We start from the raw sequence: 19,144 nt of genomic DNA on the forward strand, positions 1-19,144 counted from the left end.
AGTTTCAGGGACTCTCTAATGACAGGATCTGGGATGTTCAGAGCTGGGCGCAATGACTTTAGCTGAAAAGACAAGTTTTTGCCCAAGCATCTGCTTATAACAACCCTGCACCCCACATACCCCAACACACATTAGAGTAACCCCCAGTAATGACCCCAAACACTGGTAACACAGCATGGCCCACTGTTAAATGCAGAATACGCTTTGCACAAAACAACAGAAGCATTCAAACCAGCTGTGTGTGATCTGCAGGTAAATGGATGTCTAAAATGAAGACCCTTTGATAGGGATAGATACATGTGTCCCAGGAGTGTGGGGAGCAACTGCACAGCACATTTGCTGCTGTGGTGCCAGTGGTAGTGAGAGAGGAAAGCATTCACAGGTGAGCTTGGGGCGAAGGGACTGGGGCTTCCAGTGTGATGCTGGACAAATCACTTAATCTTGCTGTAGCTCAGATTCCCAGCTCTGAAATGGGGACGACGATTCCTCCGTCAGTCCCGTCTATTCATTCGGTGAGCTCTTCCGGTCCATCTACATGGCACCAGCAAAACGGGGCCCAGATCTAGGTTGGGGTCTCTGGGTGCTACCCTGATACAAAGAGCAGTAAGTGGCATAATTCACTGGTGACTTTATGCCTCGCACAACTTTGCTCCACCATTCAACTGGCTGTCAAAGTGTCTGAATGGGATGAGTTCATGAGGCTGCCTGCCACAGGTCATCTCAATGACCTAGCAGCGCCTCTTCCTGTCCTATGTTCCATCACTGGAATACAGCTGTTCCTTTGCGTTGATAAATCTCACTTCCACTCAATCCAGTGGTTTAAGCCTCTCCTCTCTAAGGAGCTGTTAATGAGTCCCGCACATAAGGGACAGCCTGCAAATGTTGACATCTCCACAGGTCTGAGGAGAAAAACAAAGCCCTTTCGGTTGTGCCTGTTTCAGTTTTTCCTTTGGTCTTGCCATGATTCTACTCCCCTCGGGGGCCCTCTGGGTGGGATTTAAACTCTTGGCCAAAGGCTCAGGCGCTCGGGTTTTGTTATAAACAACGTCTCCTTCGCACTGGACTCGGGTTCTCCCAAGCACTTGCGTTTCTCGTTGGACTATAAATTTTGTGGCTACAGACAGAGAAACACTGAGACTTTGCTTTGCACACCATCAATCTCCACAGCACCAAACAGCGGTCAGGCCATTCAACGCATTTGTCCCCTCAAGCCAAGTCCTGCTTTGGAGTCTTCTGTTTTCACATAAGTGGCTATTATTCCGGAGCCTGGTACACACCCAGCTCACTGCTAGTCCCCTTGTGTATTGGCTCTTCGTCACCAACATGCCTCACAGCCTGTCTCCTTTCGTCTTCCCATTGGACGGACACATGTCTAATCTGATTGATGGCCAAGGCCTTTGAGGCACAGAGTAGCAGCCTTCCAATGACATTCAGGGCTGACACACCGATAGGGCAACACATGGGGAAGCTTCCTCTGTGGCTTGTCCTGTAGGTAAAGGACTCAATCCAAAGCCCACTGAAGTCAAGGAGAAAGGTTCCCATTGACTTCAGTGGCCTTAGGGATCAGGCTCCCGGAGTGAACTTTAATCCCCCTGGGGCTGCCAGTTGGAGCCATTTAACCAGCACTAAATTCATACCACACATTATTTACTCATTGGAGAGCGCAGCATTTCTCAACGACCGGTCCGTGGCCCGGCTCTGGTCCCGGACGTCTGCCTGACACAGTCTAGGGAGGCAGCAAGCAAGTCCCTGGTACCAAAGAGGTTAAGAAACACTGATCTAGTAGATGGCACGTCAGCCTGGGAGACAAGACCATGGTTCTATTCCTGGCTTTGCTGCGTGACAAGTCACTTTCCTCTCCCTTCACACTTTCAACCCTTTGTATATTTAGACTGTAAGCTCCTGGGGGACAGGGACTGTCTCTTGCTATGTGTTTGTGCAGTGCCCATTATAATGGGCCCAGATCTCAGCTAGGTCCTTCAGGTCTTGTCGTAATACCAATAAATAACACAGACAGGGTGTTCCCTTCCAGGCACTGCAGGTAGGTAAAATCCAACCAAGGGTGAATATCGGGGGGGAACCACCAGCTCAGTAAAACAAACAAACAAAAAGCCAAGTCAAACAAGCCTTTTAGTTCTCTGACAAAATAAATATTTCAACTCCAATTTGCCACGATCAGTGAGATGGTTCATGATTCATATGTTAACACCACTTTGTACGGCACCACACTCAGAGAGTGTGCTGCAGCAAGACGCGCATGAAAAAGCCCTGTTGAGTACAAGTATTCACACAATATAAAATATGGTATAGGGATATATGCTTGCTTATAGGCTACTTGGCTGGGCTACCCGTACTCTGTAATCACCGCCTGGGCTACCTGTACTCTGTCTTCACCGCTTGACTGATTCATTTCCATCAAGGCCTGGGCTGCCACCAGTTGCCTGGTCCCAGGGACCAGCATATTAACGTGCACTGAGAGGATAACAGTGTACCACACACATTGGCAGCTGATATCTGTCACAGAGATAGTCTCATACGTCCGTAGCCAGGCCTGGGACAGACTACCCCCCTCCTCCCCATATGGAAGTCTGCAGACTAAAGGGATGACTATGGCCTGTGTTTAAAGGGACACCCTCAGGCCGGGTTTTCCAATTCTTTACTGCTTTTTAATATGCTCATAGCAAACTCCTCCCCAACGTCTTTGTGCTGGATATTTTTCTCCCTGGGATTAGAAAGTAGTTGATACAAAAGAATCAATTTCTGTTCTACCGCAACTTTTCTCACAGTGCCCTAAATCGATCAGCTGTGTGCTGCAGCCTCCCTGGAGCATGGAGGCTGATTATCTCCTCCCATAGAGCCAGCAGAGGGAGGAGTGGACAGTGTTTCTGTAGGTATCACAAAAATGACATTCGTGGGTTCTTTGCGTTCATTGCTTGGTAAAGACGGTGGTAGATTAGACAAGTACAAGACCCCCAAACTAGGTATTTGGAATCTCTAATTTATTTTCCTATCAGTTTAGATCAATGTTAAAAGGCCCATCAATCTCATTCTTTGCCTTGCCAGTGTCTCTTTAGTGTCATCTGGCAGGGCCATTTTTCTATGGAGTTTGCATTAGCAAAACATCCAAATCCCATCTACTGATGCTGGAATCAACATCCAGGTGCATCCAATGAGCTTTTGTGTGTTTCAGAGGTTATCCAAAACTCCAGATCATGGGTGAAATCCTGGCCCCACTGAAGTCAAAACTCTTTTTGACTTCACGGGCGTCAGGATTTCACACCTTAGCACCAGGGAACACCGGAATTTGGGAGGAGCAAGACCGATTAAGGCACCTACCTTTGCAAACTGCGGTGTGGACAAGCCCCGATCCTGTGACCTTCTTGTTTGGTGCCTTCCAGGTGACATTTACAAGGCCTTTGAAGCACTTAATACCTAAAAGTACGGAATAGGTGGGTCCTAAATGATGCCTTCTATAGGGAGGGGAGTTGCACTCCTCCTTGTTGCTCAGATACTTTCATCAATTCCGCCACCAAATTAGCACCATACAAAAAGACAACTTTCACGTTGCCAGTCTGGGGCCTCTGGCCCCCAGCCTTTCCCAGGCCTGTTGGCAACCAGCAACTGTGCTCCTGACATGTTTACAATTTAATACGTGGGGCCCAGGGGATGCTGCATGTATGGCTGTGACTAAAAATACATATATCTCTTACTAAAACATAAGAATACAAGGGAAGCGGAGAGTTAGCTAGACCTGTTGCCCTTGCTTGTTTGTCTGATCCTAACATAAAAAAGTAACCACGCAGCCAACATGAAATGCTCGGCTTTGTCACGAGATTCAGGAACTATTTGGAAATAAAGTAAGAAGGTCGCTTCAGTCCTTGGGCCCCCAGAATTACACTGGACAACACTCAGGTCTGATGTTATATAAAGCAGTCGGCATGCTGTGTATCAGTCATCCAGGAGTCAGGACGGAAAGCGGGGGTTTTCAACTTGTCCAGAGCGTGACATCAGCAGAGTTTGCTGGCAAATCCCTATCTTCTTCCTCCCAAAAACACAGAATCCGTCCTTTTTGTTTGTTTGTTTGTTTTTTGTTTTGTTGCGTTGTTAGCTAGTTTGCAAAGAAACTCAAACGAAACCCATCGATCCCCAAGCGCACCGGATACAAGCTCTATTGAGTTATACAGATAGTTACAATGTAACCCTTCCAGACCTTGGTATATTGTGCTGTGAGCTTTTGGTGAAGCACAGACAATTTAAATAATATACAGTTATTTTTTAATTATTATTATTATTATTATTTAAAATATATTTGTAGGCAGAACTGATGTAGACATTTAAAAGCAGCAGCCTTTGAAAAGCAAGTTGAGTGTCTGCAGAAGGAAAGGCTCTTTACTTCACTGTATTAAAAATAGACGCCAATGGGTAACGAAGCAGTCCTCTAGGGTCAGAGTAAAGGGTTCTTCAGTCAGATGTAAGTTGCAAGGCTCCTTGAGTCATGTCCTTCCCCACCCAACCTGTGGTGGGGATCCAGGTTAGACACCCATAAACATGCCCATGAAATCTGATCCATTCTGAATGGTGATGGGGGCTCCTGCACTGTTGTCGACAAATATGGAGGTGTATTGCCCAGCCTGTATGTTCAAAACAAAAAGGGGGAAAGGAATCGGATATGGCTATCCAGTGTGTAAGGGAAAGCGAAAAACAGCAAAGGCTATTGCGAGGGTGGACTCGGGACACCAGAACATGGTGGTTTCAGGGAGCTGCTCAAATATTTTCACTGCAGTATTGGGTTTCTAGATTGTTACTATTCAGCTCTATTTATATACGTGTCTGGGCTTGACAAGATTAGAGCGTGGAAGCAGTATGGTCTGGCAATTAGCACAGCCAAGGAGGGATAGCTCAGTGGTTTGAGAATTGGCCTGCTAAACCCAGGGTTGTGAGTTCAATCCTTGAGGGGGCTACTTAGGGATCTGGGGCAAAATCAGTACTTGGTCCTGCTAGTGAAGGCAGGAGGTTGGACTCGGTGACCTTTTGAGGTCCCTTCCAGCTCTATGAGATAGGTATATCTCCATATATATATCAGATGACTATTCCTTATGCTGCCACTGTCTTGCTGGGTGACCTGGGGCAGTTGGTGCTCTCTGCCTCAGTTTCCCTTCCAAGAAATTAGGATGATGATACTTACCCACTTTGGTAAAGTCCAGGGAGATGGCTGGATGAAGAGTTTATGTATTTACTATTATTAATATCACAGTTTATATATATGGAGATATATCTATCTCATTCATTTAATTTAAGATTAATTGTGTGGTTAAAGTTGGGAACTTGGACCCAGGAGATCAGGTTTCTGTTTCTAGCCCTGACACAGAGTCCCTGGGTGACCATTTAATTCCATGGTACCTTAATCCTAAAATGAAGTTAATAACACTTTCCTACTACGTAGGGGTGGAAGGGAGGGGATGGGAGCTGGGCTGAGAATCTTAATTCAATAATGCCTATAAAGCATAGATGCCAACTCTGTGGGTGCTCCAGTCCTGGAGCACCCATGGGGGAAAAAAATTAGTGGGTGCTTAGCACCCACTGTCAGCTGAGCTCCCCTCACCTCCTCTCAGCACCTCTCAGCAACTCCTCCCACTCCCTGTCCCGCAGTGTGCAGGTGCTGGGAGGGAGGTGGAGGAGCAGAGACAGCGCACGCTCAGAGGAGGGGGCAGAACTGAAGAGGCGAGGTGGGGGTGGGGACTTGGGGGAAGGTGGGAGGCCAGGGCTGGGGGAGGAACGGGGGCAGGAAGAGGAAGGGTGGGGGTAGGGACCTGGGGAAGAGGTGGAGGGGGCTGGGCCTGGTACAGAACTGGGGTGGGAAGAGGTGGGGAGGAAATGGGGGCTTGGAGGAAGGAGTGGAGTGGGGATGAGCCTGGGGCGGATGGGGGGGTTGAGCACCCCCTGGGTAGAGACGAAGTCATTGCCTACACTATAAACCACTCCTGCTCAACTCCACAAAGGAAGCTAGGAGCCTAAATACCTTTGTGGGTTTGGGTCTCTGTGATCCCACCATACTCTGTGAGAGAGAAAAATGTGTGCATGTGTGTGTGTGAAATAAGCTCCATATAAGCTCGAAAGCTTGTCTCTCTCACCAACAGAAGATGGCCCAGTAAAAGATATCACCTCCCCCACCTTGTCCCTCTAATATCCTGGGACCAACAAAGCTACAACTGCATTGGGTACTGAATGAGTGCAGACTGTATTATCATCTTCCATGCCCCCTTACCTGTAGCTGTAGCAACCCATGCACATAAACGGTGAAGATCTTGCTGTTACTTTCCAGACCAGCAATAACTTCCAAAGATCTAAACAGCAGCCAAAGAAGAACAGAATATGCACATTAACTCAGCCAGTTAGTCACATCAGCTAAACACCTAAGCAGAAACAAAGACATCCAGATTAAGTCACAGTCCAGATTAAGCTTCCACACTCCCGGGGGGGGGCAAGGGGACACCAGTGTTGGCATAGGCATTGCTATGTTGGATCAACCCATGGTCCATCTAGTCCAGGTGCCTCAGAGGGAGGTGCAAGAAATCCTGGAGTGACAGTTAGGTGATAACCTGCTCCCAGGGAAATCGCCTCCAATCCCCCAAACCCGATTAGTTAGTGGCAGACATCTACAACAGGCCACTTCAAGAGTTCTATAGAGGTGTGAAAAGTAGCAGCAGGAGAAGAGGAACTGATTAGCTACCTCCCAGCTGAGACCTACCAAGCCATTATAAAAGCCAGCAAGTGGCTCAGCTTGGGGAGCAGATCAATGTCCAGAAAGCCAGTTAAAAAGCATATGATCTGGTGCAGCGGGAGGGTTTGTTCTATATGTCAACCAAGATAGGAGTAAAAGGAAAAATGTGTGAGTAGACAAGAGATTTTTTTGAGGACTAAAAAGGTTAGAGTAGGGAAAGTCTGTAATATTGCCTATGGCACACCACAGGGGAGTGTTATCCGCCCAACCACATTTAATATTATGATAAACAATTGCCCCAAAAAGTGTCAGGGCAGGAATAGGTATCACCTTAGTTGCAATATGGGTCAAACACAAGATAATTAAAGGGGCTGGAGAAAGAAGCAATGAAGCATTCAGGGAGGTCTCATACGAGCTGATCGAGGATCTAAAACAAATGGAACAATCTTCACCAGGAAAAAGACTAAAGATGAGTGTAATTGATCTCTTTATGGAGAACAAGCATGTGTAGTTAACACTTTTAAGTTTCTGGGTATAGTGTTTGATAATAAACTCACTTGGAAGGGCTATATAAAAGTATTACAAACAAATGTAAAGGTAGGGTTCATCCGCTTAAATGTATTCCTGGGATTAATTGGGGAGCAGATAAGAAAGTGCAAACATAGAGCATTAATAAGATCAGTCATAGATCATGGTGTCAAGCCTTTAGTTCTGTGACCAGAGCGGAGCTTAAAAAGTTAGAGTCAATTCAGGAAATGCTACAAATTGCATGTGGTGCGTTTCTTATGACACCACTGTGTGCAGTGCAGGTAGCTACTGGAGAAATGCCTATCAATGTGAGAGTGAAAAAGTTAGAGCTGACATTTTGGGCTCATGTTAAGGGAAACAGTGCAGATAAGAATATTGGACAAATATATGAGGAATGCTGGGAATAAAGCAGATGAAATGTAGCCTAACACAGTAAACTCCTTCATGCTCAGAGGGCTAAAATGTAGGTAAAACAGTTATGTGAAAAGGAAGGACTAGAGGAGATTGAAATCTATAATTATGGGGCAGTAAATTATACCTGGAAAATTGTCTTTCCGGACATGAGTTTAGAATCATATACTATAATAAAGGGAAAGAGAGCCATTCTATATGACAGATAAAGTTTATCCATTCATATACGGCAAATGAAGTCACCATTGCTAAATATTATATATACAGGCGAATCTTAAGTTGAAAAAAATAAATTGACTGGGAGCAGCCTTTTGCATCCCTGAGACTGGAGTTAAAAAATCTAAAAGAATATCTAATTTTGTAGCCATGATGATAGCTGACTATCATGTGAACTGAGTGAACATATTACTACCAAGGATTCCAGCACGTGTAGGGATCCCTGGCAAAAAAAACGGCAGATAAAGAAGTGAAAAAATGCTTTAAAACATGGAGACGCTGATATAAAAAGATTCCTTTGACTAAGCAGGAATTTAGAAGCTTAGTTAAAAAAAAAAAATGCCATCAAGAAGGAATGACATGAATTGTGGACCAAGGAGATGAGAGGAAGAAGATAGAGGATAATGTGCAACTCCGAAGTTCAGAAAGGATCTGTGACGTGCTCATATTTAGACTAACTGGTCACAATGGTCTGAATGATCATTTATATTTATCAACTAGACTCTAAGTTGGCTGATGGAACATGCGTAAGGTTAAGAAGCAGCTGATCTCCTGAATGCAGGGAGTGTTTCCAGGAAAGTCTCTTTAGGAAGAATGGAGACACTTTTAAGGTGACAGAACATACTGTCTGAGGCTTCAGAAGAGTATCTGGAAAGTGAGGTAACATTAGAAAGCTAGACTATGGTGTTTTCAAGGGTATAGAGGAGGGTAAGAGTGCAGTGGCATGAATGTCTGAGGAATATATTATTTGGTGGCAGTTACAGACTTTGTAGATGATTTTGCTTCACCCTAGGGTATGAGAAGTAGAAAACAACATTTGGGGAGCGGGAGTTGGGAATCTGGTATCGGTAGCTGGGCCCTGCAGCTTGATTTGCTCAGGGGAATAGCTTTGTTTTGGCATTGCTTTGTGAGCTCTGTGTTTAAAGAATCCAACTGTGCCCTGATGGAAGTGCCTGAACAGACCTGAGGCACAGCGTTCCTTCTTCCTGGGCTGGGGAGTTAGGTCAGCAGCCCTATACAGGCCCTTGCTCTATAACTGCAAAGCAAATTTGATTGAAATCACTATTTCTGGCCCTCTAAATGACTCTCAAGAATGTCCAGTTCTGTCCTGCAGGGGGCTTCCTGCAGCAGTCAGTAAGATAGCTACTCTCTCCATAGCCATGCCTACATGACTCCTTGCACCACGTGCACATTTATTTTCAGGGTGTAAAAAAAAATATTTGAACATTTCACAAATGACACAAGGATATTGCAATGGAATTCTGACTGCTGTAGGTAGTGAGGAAAAATCTACCACTTGCTATGGGACACATTGCTAGTACTGTTCTAGTATTCACATACTCATGGAGGTCCATTGATCTCACAGCAAGTAGCTGTTTTACAGCTGAGGAAAGTGAGGCCCGGAGAAGGAAAGTGATTTGCTCAAGGTCACTCAGCAGGTTAGTGACAGTGCTAGGAACAGACCCCTGATCTCCAGAGTCCCACTTCCGTGCCCTACCCATATGACCAAATGCTCCACTGAAGTGGTGACTCAGAAATAACAACAACTAGTTTCTATATAGCAGCTGTACAACTCAAAGTGCTTTCCAAAAGAGGTAAGTATCATTCTCGCCATTGTATAGGGCATTACTTGTTCAAGATTACAAAGCAGGTCAGCACCACAGCCAGGAATAAACAACCCAGACCTCCTGAATCCCTGTCCAGGACTGCACTGTCTCTCCTAGTTCAGAGCTGAACCAATACCTAAGTATTGTGTTACAGCAGCAGAGAAAGGGGTGAGCTGCAGTGCCATCCTCCAGATGAAATCTGAAAATACCCCCTGTGGTTTCCACTGGAAACTATTTTTCCTCTCTTGAACCATCATGCCGTGTTGCTATTTGCTCTTAAATCGCTGCCTCCTTCCGCCCAAGAACCAGCTGCATTTCAGTGATGAGTGAAATGACTCTGCTTCCAATTAGCTTGTCAAGTTTGCCAAGCACTATGGGTGGGAGGTTCTATAGCACCCTTTTATTTCTCATTGTTTATTAATTGCTTTGCAGGTGTGAAGGTCACAAAAAAAGTATGTCCATGGAAAAGACAGTGCTCTGTACAGGAGCCTGTTCTTTGGATGGGAGGAGTGTGTTGGCCTGGGGTTTTTATCAGGCCCATACATTATGGACAGAAAATCATTTAAGGGCCAGACCATCCTCTGAGAGCCAATAGGTCAGAGACTGTTTGGAAAACTCTATTACCTAGCCAGCATTGTCCCTCCATGTCACCCTGCATGCTGTAAAAATCTCCCTGAGGGGAGGTTACAGGGATAACAGGTCAACCCATGGGAGCACAGCTCCATCCCAACAGCATGTCACGGAGGTAGGAAGCAGGACAGAGGCACATGGCCTCCTCCTGACTGGATCTTCCTAGATCTGCCCTGTTCAGTGGGTAGCACCTCCGGCTTCTTCCCCCAGGAGGCCAACCCCACCCAGCTTCTTTCCACAGTGAGGTGAAGAAACACAGTGAGTGCCAACACGTGGCATTTCCAGTCCCCTGATATGGAGATAACCTGTATAGGGGGAACTATTTGGCCCAGACAGCACAAATCGCTTGGCACCATGAGCCAACTAAGGAATTACTTCTGTGTGTCATGTACTACCAAATGCCAAACCTGGCCAGGAACTTTCCTTCATTAATCTGTCTCACACTCCCTCTCTCCTCCCCTCCAAGTGTCTGCCTCCCTCTCTCTCCCAGTCACAGCTGGAAGCCCCCAGGCTCTTTCAGCTCCCTAAAACAAATGATTGCATAAGCAGACATCCCTAGCAAATTCCACAGGCTGGCTCCCGCAGCAGTTCAGCCAGTGCCAGCAGAATGCTCGTCCGAACAGGTCCCATAATGACAGAAATGTTCCCGTACCCCTCCTCCTATTCTCTCACCACTTCAAGGGACAGTCGGGTTCTCACCCATTGTCAGAAAGCGAGAACAGCCTCTGCTAGAACCTGACGTTTGCCAGGCTTTGTCACCATGGCTGTAGAACTACCCTGATGGGACAAACATTTTCAACACCATTTGAAGAGGGCCCCAGTAGACACTCAGTGGAAACACAGCTCTGACTCCTAGTGGACATGGCCCTACAGGAGCTTAATCTAATCTACTGAGCGGTGATTAAGCCTTTGATTAGTTCTGATTAAGCAAGAACAAGGCAGCAGTCATGGCAGCTGCTCCTTAGAGTCAAAGGCCCTCAGCATGTTATGGCCCCACTCTTGTAAAAAGGACCCTTATGCTAAGCAAGGCATTCCACCAGCCTCAGTGGGACTGAGAGTGTGGGTGGGTCTGCTTGACTTGTGTGGTTCCCCTTTGCAGAATCAGGGCTTGTGGCCATAAATTACATCTGAAGACAGCCTGTGATATATCCTAGAAGGTTGCAGTGCTCTCAATGACATCTGGCCTAGTTTCCTAGTTGGGGGAAGGATTAGCCTGCGGCATGGTTTGGCTAAGTTCTCAGGAAAAAAAAAAACATCCACGAAAACAAGGCAGCCATGCACCAGCCTTGCTAGCTACAGCCATGTCAGAAGAGATCTGCTGTTGACAGACATTTTCAATACTCGATTGCTCCTCACATAGCTGACGCTGTAGTGTGGAGAGACAGATAGACAAGGTCCTTGAAGGAGGTGAGTGAGCCTCCCTGATGAATAGCACTTTGTTTTCCCTCAAGACAAGTGCCTTCATCAAAGCAGTCAGGAGTATGGAGAACCTGATAAGGGAGGAGAGCTCCCCACCCCTCTTTATTTTTACAAATGGTTATCTGTCTTCCCCTCTCTAAAAGGCATCAGTGACAATCAGGCCCAAATGCCCATGGCTCTGAAACTATCAAGCCTTTTAAATAAACAAGGATAATTGCCGCATGGGCCTAATAAATCCAAAAGGGACATTGAGTAAGGAGAGCTCAGTTTAAAATAGGTTGACCAGAGGTCCTGATTTTATAGGGACAGTCCCAATATTTGGGACTGTGTCTTATAGAGGTGCCTAATACCCCCCACCCCCTCTCCTGATTTTTCACACTTGCTGTCTGGTCACTCTAGTTTAAAAACAACCGAACACATGACTTGGGAAATCCAGGACAGCCCCATGTGCACTAGGAACTGGAACTGGAAACGGAACTCAGCTGTTCCAAGAGAAGCAGGATGGTCCAGTGGTCAGGGTGATGATGTGGGGCTCAGGAGACGTGGGTTCAATTTCCTGCTCTACCATAGATGTCCCTGCCTAGAGCAAGCCACTGCGCCGATGAAAAGACAGAGATAGTCCTATTTCCATACCTTACCAAGGTGCTGTGAGGGTAAATGCAAGAAAAACTGAGAGGCTCAGGTACCATGAAAACTGGGCGCCAGATAAAGTCCTTAGCTCCATCTTCAGCACTATTAAGAAAGCAACTCGTGGGAATAACAGGCACCCCAGCATTGTAGTGGAAGTAAAAATAAGCTTTTCCCCCTCAGAAAGCAACACGAATAGGCTAAGAGTTTCAAATCTCTGAAATTCCAGCCATTGATACACTCTGGCTAACGGCGCCATTGAAAAATACCTTGGCCACCACTCTGGTTCGTCCATCAGGGACATTTTCCCACCTAATAAAAATATGTGAGACACAGAGTGACGGGCAGTCCCTGCACATAAGAGTCTCAGAGCTAAAGGGATCAGTCCTGCTTCCAATATGATCAGTAGGGAGGGGACTGTAATAAGACAGCAAGGATCGGCCAGGCTGCAGGCCGGGAGAGAGATGCACTTAGCAGAGCTGTATGAAGGAAGCTTGTTCAGATGCCTGATTCTAGCTGCTGCCAGTCACGCAATCACATACAAAAAGGTGTGGGATGCGGGTCCAGGAGTGGGAGGCTCTGAGTCTTGCAGCTGCCCAGAGTGGGCCAGTAAAACATTTGGAGAAGACATTTTCCCTCATCCCACATTTAGGCCCCATCAGCTCCTCACTTTTCTGAGCCCTGAAATCAAAAAGAACCACTCTGAAGCAGACTGCAGAACAACGTTGCCCTGGTTAGCAAGATCCTCGCCTTCCCAACAGCCCAGTGGGTGTTCTGCACTCATCGTTACCTTGATTACTAATGGGTACTTGAGCACCAACCGAGTCTTTTCCACAGGCCAGTGAAACACAGGAGCGAAACCTGGTATTTATGATATCAGGTTTCATTTCAAATTAATTCTCTAATAAAGCTGAGGTGAGGACGATCCCATTTACGACCATTCCAGGCACAGGGCAGGGAAAGTGGAGGTTCTACCTCGGCAACACGTTTAAAGGCATTAGTGGCTTTAAGTCACGCCCGTAAAGTTGTTTTACTGACACCTTTTCAGTGCTCTAATTGCTCAAGTCTCGCTACAATTTGGGCGAATAGTGCAGGTGAGCTGGAGTGGGCCTCTCAACCCTGGAGAGTTCTAAATAGGAATCCTCCAGCGATGAAAAGCGACCTGAGTGAGCCCTGAACGGGGCTGGCTGCCCTAGGGGAGAAGCACTGCCCTCGGTTGGGCAAAATGCCAGGCCTGCCCGTATGTTTGTCAGGTCCCTCTGCCAAGTTCCCTAGAGAGAAGCCTGCCTTTTCAGAGACAAAGGTTGTCAGGGCCTTGGTGACTCGTTAAGCTGGTGAGAGCGGTGCCCGTGTCTGGGCGCACGCTTTGGGTGCCCTTCCTTACGGCCCTGATCCTGCAAAGAGAATGGTGCAGATGTACTTCCCCCCGCTCCCTAGATTCCATTAATTGTTTTTCCAATGCTCTTCATTAGGGGCGATCTAGGCCTACTAGCTATGTAGGCTCTTAGGAGTCCATTGACTTTCTGAGAGACTTGGGCTCCTAAGTCACCTGACAATGGGACTCGGACTCCTAAATCACTCAGGCATGTTAGAAAATTCTACCTCCAGATCTTTTTATTGTATGGCTTTTTATTTCTGTCGCTGAGGAACAGTATGACCTCTCTCCTAAGTCCTCCCTGGTCTGGCATATACTAAGGGGCTGCTGAATTTAACAATCCTTGGCATCACACCAAGACTTAATGCTCACCCTGAGTTATGGGTGATGGAGTTCAGTATGCAAGACGGGGTCTCTCTGTGTCTTTATCCCAGTGACCATGGATGCCTGGGGCGGGGACATGCTTTTATATAGGTCCTGGCACATTTAGCATCAGGAACTATCACCTTCCGTTCTACACTCACCCACCCTCCAGATTGGTTCAGCATTTTGAAGGACAGCATCAGTGAGATGCTAAGCTCTCTCCAGATGGGTTACAGGTGAAATAACAAAAACCTAGCTACCATAGTCTCCCTGACCCTGAATTAACATGCTAGCACCACTAGGCACATGTGCAGTGAAGTCTGAGGGATGGGTTTGTGGGAGGCTTTCCTCGGAAAGACTGATAGGTCCATGAGTCGGGTCAGGTTGGTTATAATGATAACTTGTACATCCCCAGGGTTTAGCAGGGCACTTCTGTTATTACGTTTAGGAAGCAGTTCATGGGTGTGTGTTGTCTGACGGCAGGGCAGGAAAGGAACTCTGTTCACAGCTAATAAAATGTGTAAAAGTCACAGCAGTGCCTGTATTTCAGACCCATTATCTCATTCCTGCCTCCTGGAAACACTGTCTTTCTGACACTTTTATATCATTCTCTCTACTCAGCACCCTTGGCCAAATTCAATTCTAGCCCATTTTGTCTATGACGCTTTGAATATTTACTTAGGTATACATCGTGGTTAGCGCCATCCATTGAAAAGCTGTGAGAGCTCATGGGAAAATTTACACAAAGCTCAAGAGTCTGACAAATCTTCTGTTCAAAGATGGATCCTATTTCCCAGGGGATTCTTTGGGCATAGAATTCATACCTGGTGAAGTCTAGTTCACAAGGATTTCCAGACCAGGTCAGATCATTAGTCCATCAAATCCATTATCCTGCCTCCAGGAGTGTCCTGTGCCCAAGGACACAGATGAAGATGAATGGACATCTCCGTGTGCATGGCGGGGAAAGAGGAAACATGCTTTCATGTCAGCTAATCACCCAGGATTCATCGATTTTAAGGCCAGAAGGAAACATGTTGATCATCTAGTCTGACATCCCGTGTAACACAGGCTGACAACCACACCCAGTAATTCCTACATCAAGGGCATGGCTTCTGGTTGAACTAGAGCTTCTCTAATTCATATGAAATGTACCCCTCCGCAGAGGATCAGTCCTCAAAATAGGACTTAAGTGGGGCATAGCCCTTGTGCTGACCTGCCCAGAGATGAATTTCACCCCAAGCGATTAGTCTTAAAGATCAAAGCCACTTTTTCTCGGCTGAAGATCACAAGCTTCTGATTGGTGCCGGGCACCTCAGTCCAAAAGGAAAAAAGTTTATTTGAGGTTTTTTTGGTAAGGATCTCTCCTAGGGTGGAGCACGCATTTTTTCAGCAATTATGGAATGGCAAAAAGCCTTCCTGGAGCTAGCAAAGCTGAGGATCATTGGGAAAAGGCACCAGCCCAGTAATTCTCTCTCAGTTTTGAGGCAACAAAAACCAGCTCTCTCTTTGCCACAACAAACACCACCCATGAATGTACTGACTGGGGCATGTTTTTGCGTATGTGCTTATATAACCCCTGCTAGAAGATCACAGATCTTTGTCCTTCTTTAGTGACTGGTCCACAGAAGATGAAAAAAGAGTCTACTAGCACTGCCAGCTAGTGGCTCAGTTGGTAGAAAATCATGTTTTTAAAGCTGAAGGAGGAAGCTCCTCTACTGCATGGACTTAGTACCACTTGCCTGTGTTTCAGCCCTTATGTTACTAACAGAAGTTCTCTGCTTGCTCATGTAGTAGGGGACTCGATATTTGGAGCAGGAAGATCTGAGTTCTAACCTTGCTGAGAAGTTCTGAGTGACTATAACATACAGCCTAGAGATACTCATGAATTCCTAGGTGACCTTGGATTCAGAACTTCCATAGAAGGGCAATCACAGCATTATAAAATTACCAGTGATCTGCTTTGCGTAGCAGGGTTCTGCAGCCCCAGGTCGCTGCTGGAATGGTGTCTTTCTGACTGAGTGAGAGGTTGGTGAGCAGTATCCCACGGCTTTAATAACACATCCCTCAGCCATCCCAAGAGAAAGTGCCATTCAGTAACAGAGGCAACATGTTATATCTATCAGCTCATTTGGTAGGACAGCAAGGCTGCTGCTCCTTACAGGCAAGTACAAAATATATTACAGTGTCCACCTGCCAAGTTTACCTGGGCCGAAGTTCCCCATTAAATTTCCTGTCACTGCTTTTATTAGGGTCGATTCAAGAAACCCATCTCACGCTCGTTTTCATCAAAGTCAGAAATGTCCTTTGGTGAATTTCTTGAGGGCTTGTAAAGGTCCCACATGGGCAGTGATGAAAAGCAAAGGCCTCTATTGTCTAATGAGCAGATCAGGTAATAAGTCGGGCCGCTCCAGTGAAAACTGCCACATGGATGGATTCACCTCAGCCCTGAAGAGGAGCTAAAAGCTCTAGGGCTAAGGAGAAGGTCAGTTTCCTTTGTCTCGTCTCACTCAGCAGCGATATGGAAACCCTGGCTCCATTACCATGGCAAAATTCCATCTGACTTCAAAATCCTGGCCCCATTGCTCATAAAGTCCATGTGTTCAAATTCATTAACTAGCCCACAAAGGCTCCCAGTGTTGCTGTGAGAAAGGGAAAGATAGTTACACCCTTCTGGGCACAGGGAATTGGAGTGACTTGCCCAGGGCCAGGTAGCACATCAGTGGCATACCCAGGAGAAAAGCCAGGGATTAAATTCAACCCTGGCAAGATTCTATTGACCTAAGCAGTGTTACATTAGGGATGAATTTGACCTCAGGAATCCTGATTTGGAGTCCCCTCCCCCTGCCACTAGACAACGCTGTCACAGCTCAGGACAGCCTTGAACCCTGACTGCACGGAGGAGGGATGAGTACTTTATTCGTTAGGAGATCCAGGGGTAATAGCCATTCTGTTTATTGAATTTGAAAGGATGAACACCTTTCGAGATGCTTGGTCCAGTAGGTTTTTGATCTTCATTCCCAGAGGGTATCCGTGGCATTTGCCAAAAGTAGCTGAGAAAGGAGCAGTTTGTGACAGGTTAAGAACTGCATTGCAGTGACTCACGTGTATCGATGACAGAGGGATTCAATGCAGATCAGCACACGGACGTTGTCTCTGGCCCGCAGCTGCACTTTGCTCTTCAGCTCACTGTGGTCTTGGAAAGAAGCAAACCATGAAAATAAAGAAAGAAGAAAACTCCCTTTACAACAGGACAAATCATCAACCACGTTAGGCTGTAAGCAGCACATCATGGCTCCATTAGAGAAGTACCCCACTGGTTTCTCATTGAAATGCCCTTTACCACTGTTGAGTGAACAGAAGGAAAAAGCATCAGTGAACATTTTGGTGGGTTCTGAATGTCCTTTCAATTTAGTCGTATTTGCCTCCGTTTCCACATGCCCACCCCATGCTTTCCACAATCATTTGTGGAGGGCAAGTTTTCTTCATATGAAAGTTAATTTAGGGCTCATAACAGATTTGACTGATTAAGAAACAAGATGTATTTTGGGCAGCAGCAGGACAGCTGATAAGTAATCCGAACCGCCCAGGCCGAGAAAGTACTGTGCCATTCAGACAGTGAATTCACACAGCTATTCTCAGAGAAAAGTTCTCAAGAGCAAAACACATCCATACGAAAGCCCTGCCAGCAAATTCCAACTGGCAAACAAATGAATCAAAGTCGTGATCTGCTGCCCATGGACACTGCTTTCTGGAGAGTCGACTGGGAAATCTGATGAAGTGGGTATTCATCCACGACAGCTCATGCTCCAATACGTCTGTTAATCTATAAGGTGCCACAGGACTCTGTCATTCTTAACTGGGAAATTATTCACTATGAATAATTCCTCCAGCTCTAGCCAGCACCAAAACCCACGTAAAGGTCTGATGCACTGTTATAAAATGCCATCCCTTTATCAGACTGCACCCATCCTATGGTAGCAGAGAGGACTGTCTGTAACCCCTGTGTAATACAGTGGCAAACTGCGTGCCATGCCCCCATTAGTGGTTGATCCGCTAGAGCAGAGGTGGGCAAACTACAGTTCGCGGGCGACATCCGGACTGCGAGACCGTCCTGCCCAGCCCTTGAGCTCCCAGCCGGGGAGGTTAGCTCCTGGCCCCTCCCTTGCTGTCCCCCCTCCCCTGCAGCCTCAGCTCACTGTGCCGCCAGCGCTCTGGGTGGTGGGGCTGCAAGCCCCTGCCAGGCAGCGCACTGGCATGGCTGGCTCTAGCCAGGTGGTGCAGCTGCCAGTCCTGGTGCTCTGAGCGGCATGGTAAGGGGATTGGGAGTGGGGGAGGGGGGTTGGATAAGGGGCACGTGGTCCCAGGGGGCAGTCAGGGGGCAGGGAGAAGGGGGGGTTGCATAGGGGGTGGGATCCCGGGGGGGCAGTTAGGAGCGGGGGTTCCCAGGAGGGAGCAGTCAGGGGACAAGGAGCAGGGGGGATTGGATGGATTGGGAGTTCTGAGGGGGGCAGTCGGGGGGTGGTAAGTGGGAGGGGACAGATGGGGGCGGGGGCCAGGCTGTTTGGGGAGGCACAGCCTTCCCTCCATAGAGATTCAGAACCCCGATGTGGCCCTCAGGCCGAAAAGTTTGCCCACTCCTACGCTAGAGGATAACACCCTACTGCTGCTGCCACCTAATGGAGTTACTCTGCTAGCTCAAGTGGTGGAGGTCTGTATGATACTGATGACTCACGCCGACGGGTGGTCGTTACACAAGTTTCAGACTGAATAACCTCCATGAGGCAGTCGGTGGAGTTCCAGAGTCCCTCACCATGCTAAACTAGAAGAGGCTCCAGTGGACAACACTCACCGATGTGGACGTTGGCTGAAAACTGGTAGATGCCAGACACAGTTGCTGTGAAGCGCCCAGTCACCAGGTTCAAGCCTGATCCCCGGAGGAAAGCTCCTTTGGCCAAAGGCTATGGGGTGGGGGGAAAAAGAACAGCAAACCTTGAACTGTTGAACAAAACCCCCCAGCCATCTGAACCATCGTTATCTCTACCCATCGCAGGGAGAAAAAGAGTGTGTGAGTGAGGAGCAGGTGAGCGTGAAGGTTGGGAAGGGTTTGCCAGGCCTCTCCTTCCCTAGAGACTTATCCTATCATGAGCAGGGCTCTCCCTCCGTGTGGATTTAACGCCCAGGAAAGGGGAGGATTTAACAAAACTAGTCAGTATCAGGTGTAGGGCGGCTGAGCTCTGTGCAGGTTTC

The 19,144-nt window shown here is 47.2% G+C and overlaps 1 protein-coding gene across 2 annotated transcripts in view; it reads right to left on the reverse strand.

Annotated features, from left to right (window-relative positions):
• Positions 1-2,117: 2,117 nt before the first annotated feature.
• The window catches only part of C1QTNF12 (C1q and TNF related 12), a 48,377-nt gene continuing 31,350 nt past the window's right edge, over positions 2,118-19,144 (reverse strand). For both annotated transcript variants that reach the window (XM_030537753.1, XM_030537751.1), the window contains 4 exons: positions 18,747-18,855; positions 17,000-17,090; positions 6,266-6,344; positions 2,118-4,631 (listed from right to left, as the gene is read on the reverse strand). In XM_030537753.1, coding sequence (XP_030393613.1) covers positions 4,533-4,631; positions 6,266-6,344; positions 17,000-17,090; positions 18,747-18,855 — 378 coding nt within the window. In that variant the 3' untranslated portion in view covers positions 2,118-4,532. The remainder of the gene's footprint in view (positions 4,632-6,265; positions 6,345-16,999; positions 17,091-18,746; positions 18,856-19,144) is intronic.

Source organism: Gopherus evgoodei, chromosome 18, assembly GCF_007399415.2.
Source record: "Gopherus evgoodei ecotype Sinaloan lineage chromosome 18, rGopEvg1_v1.p, whole genome shotgun sequence".
NCBI lineage: Eukaryota > Metazoa > Chordata > Testudines > Testudinidae > Gopherus > Gopherus evgoodei.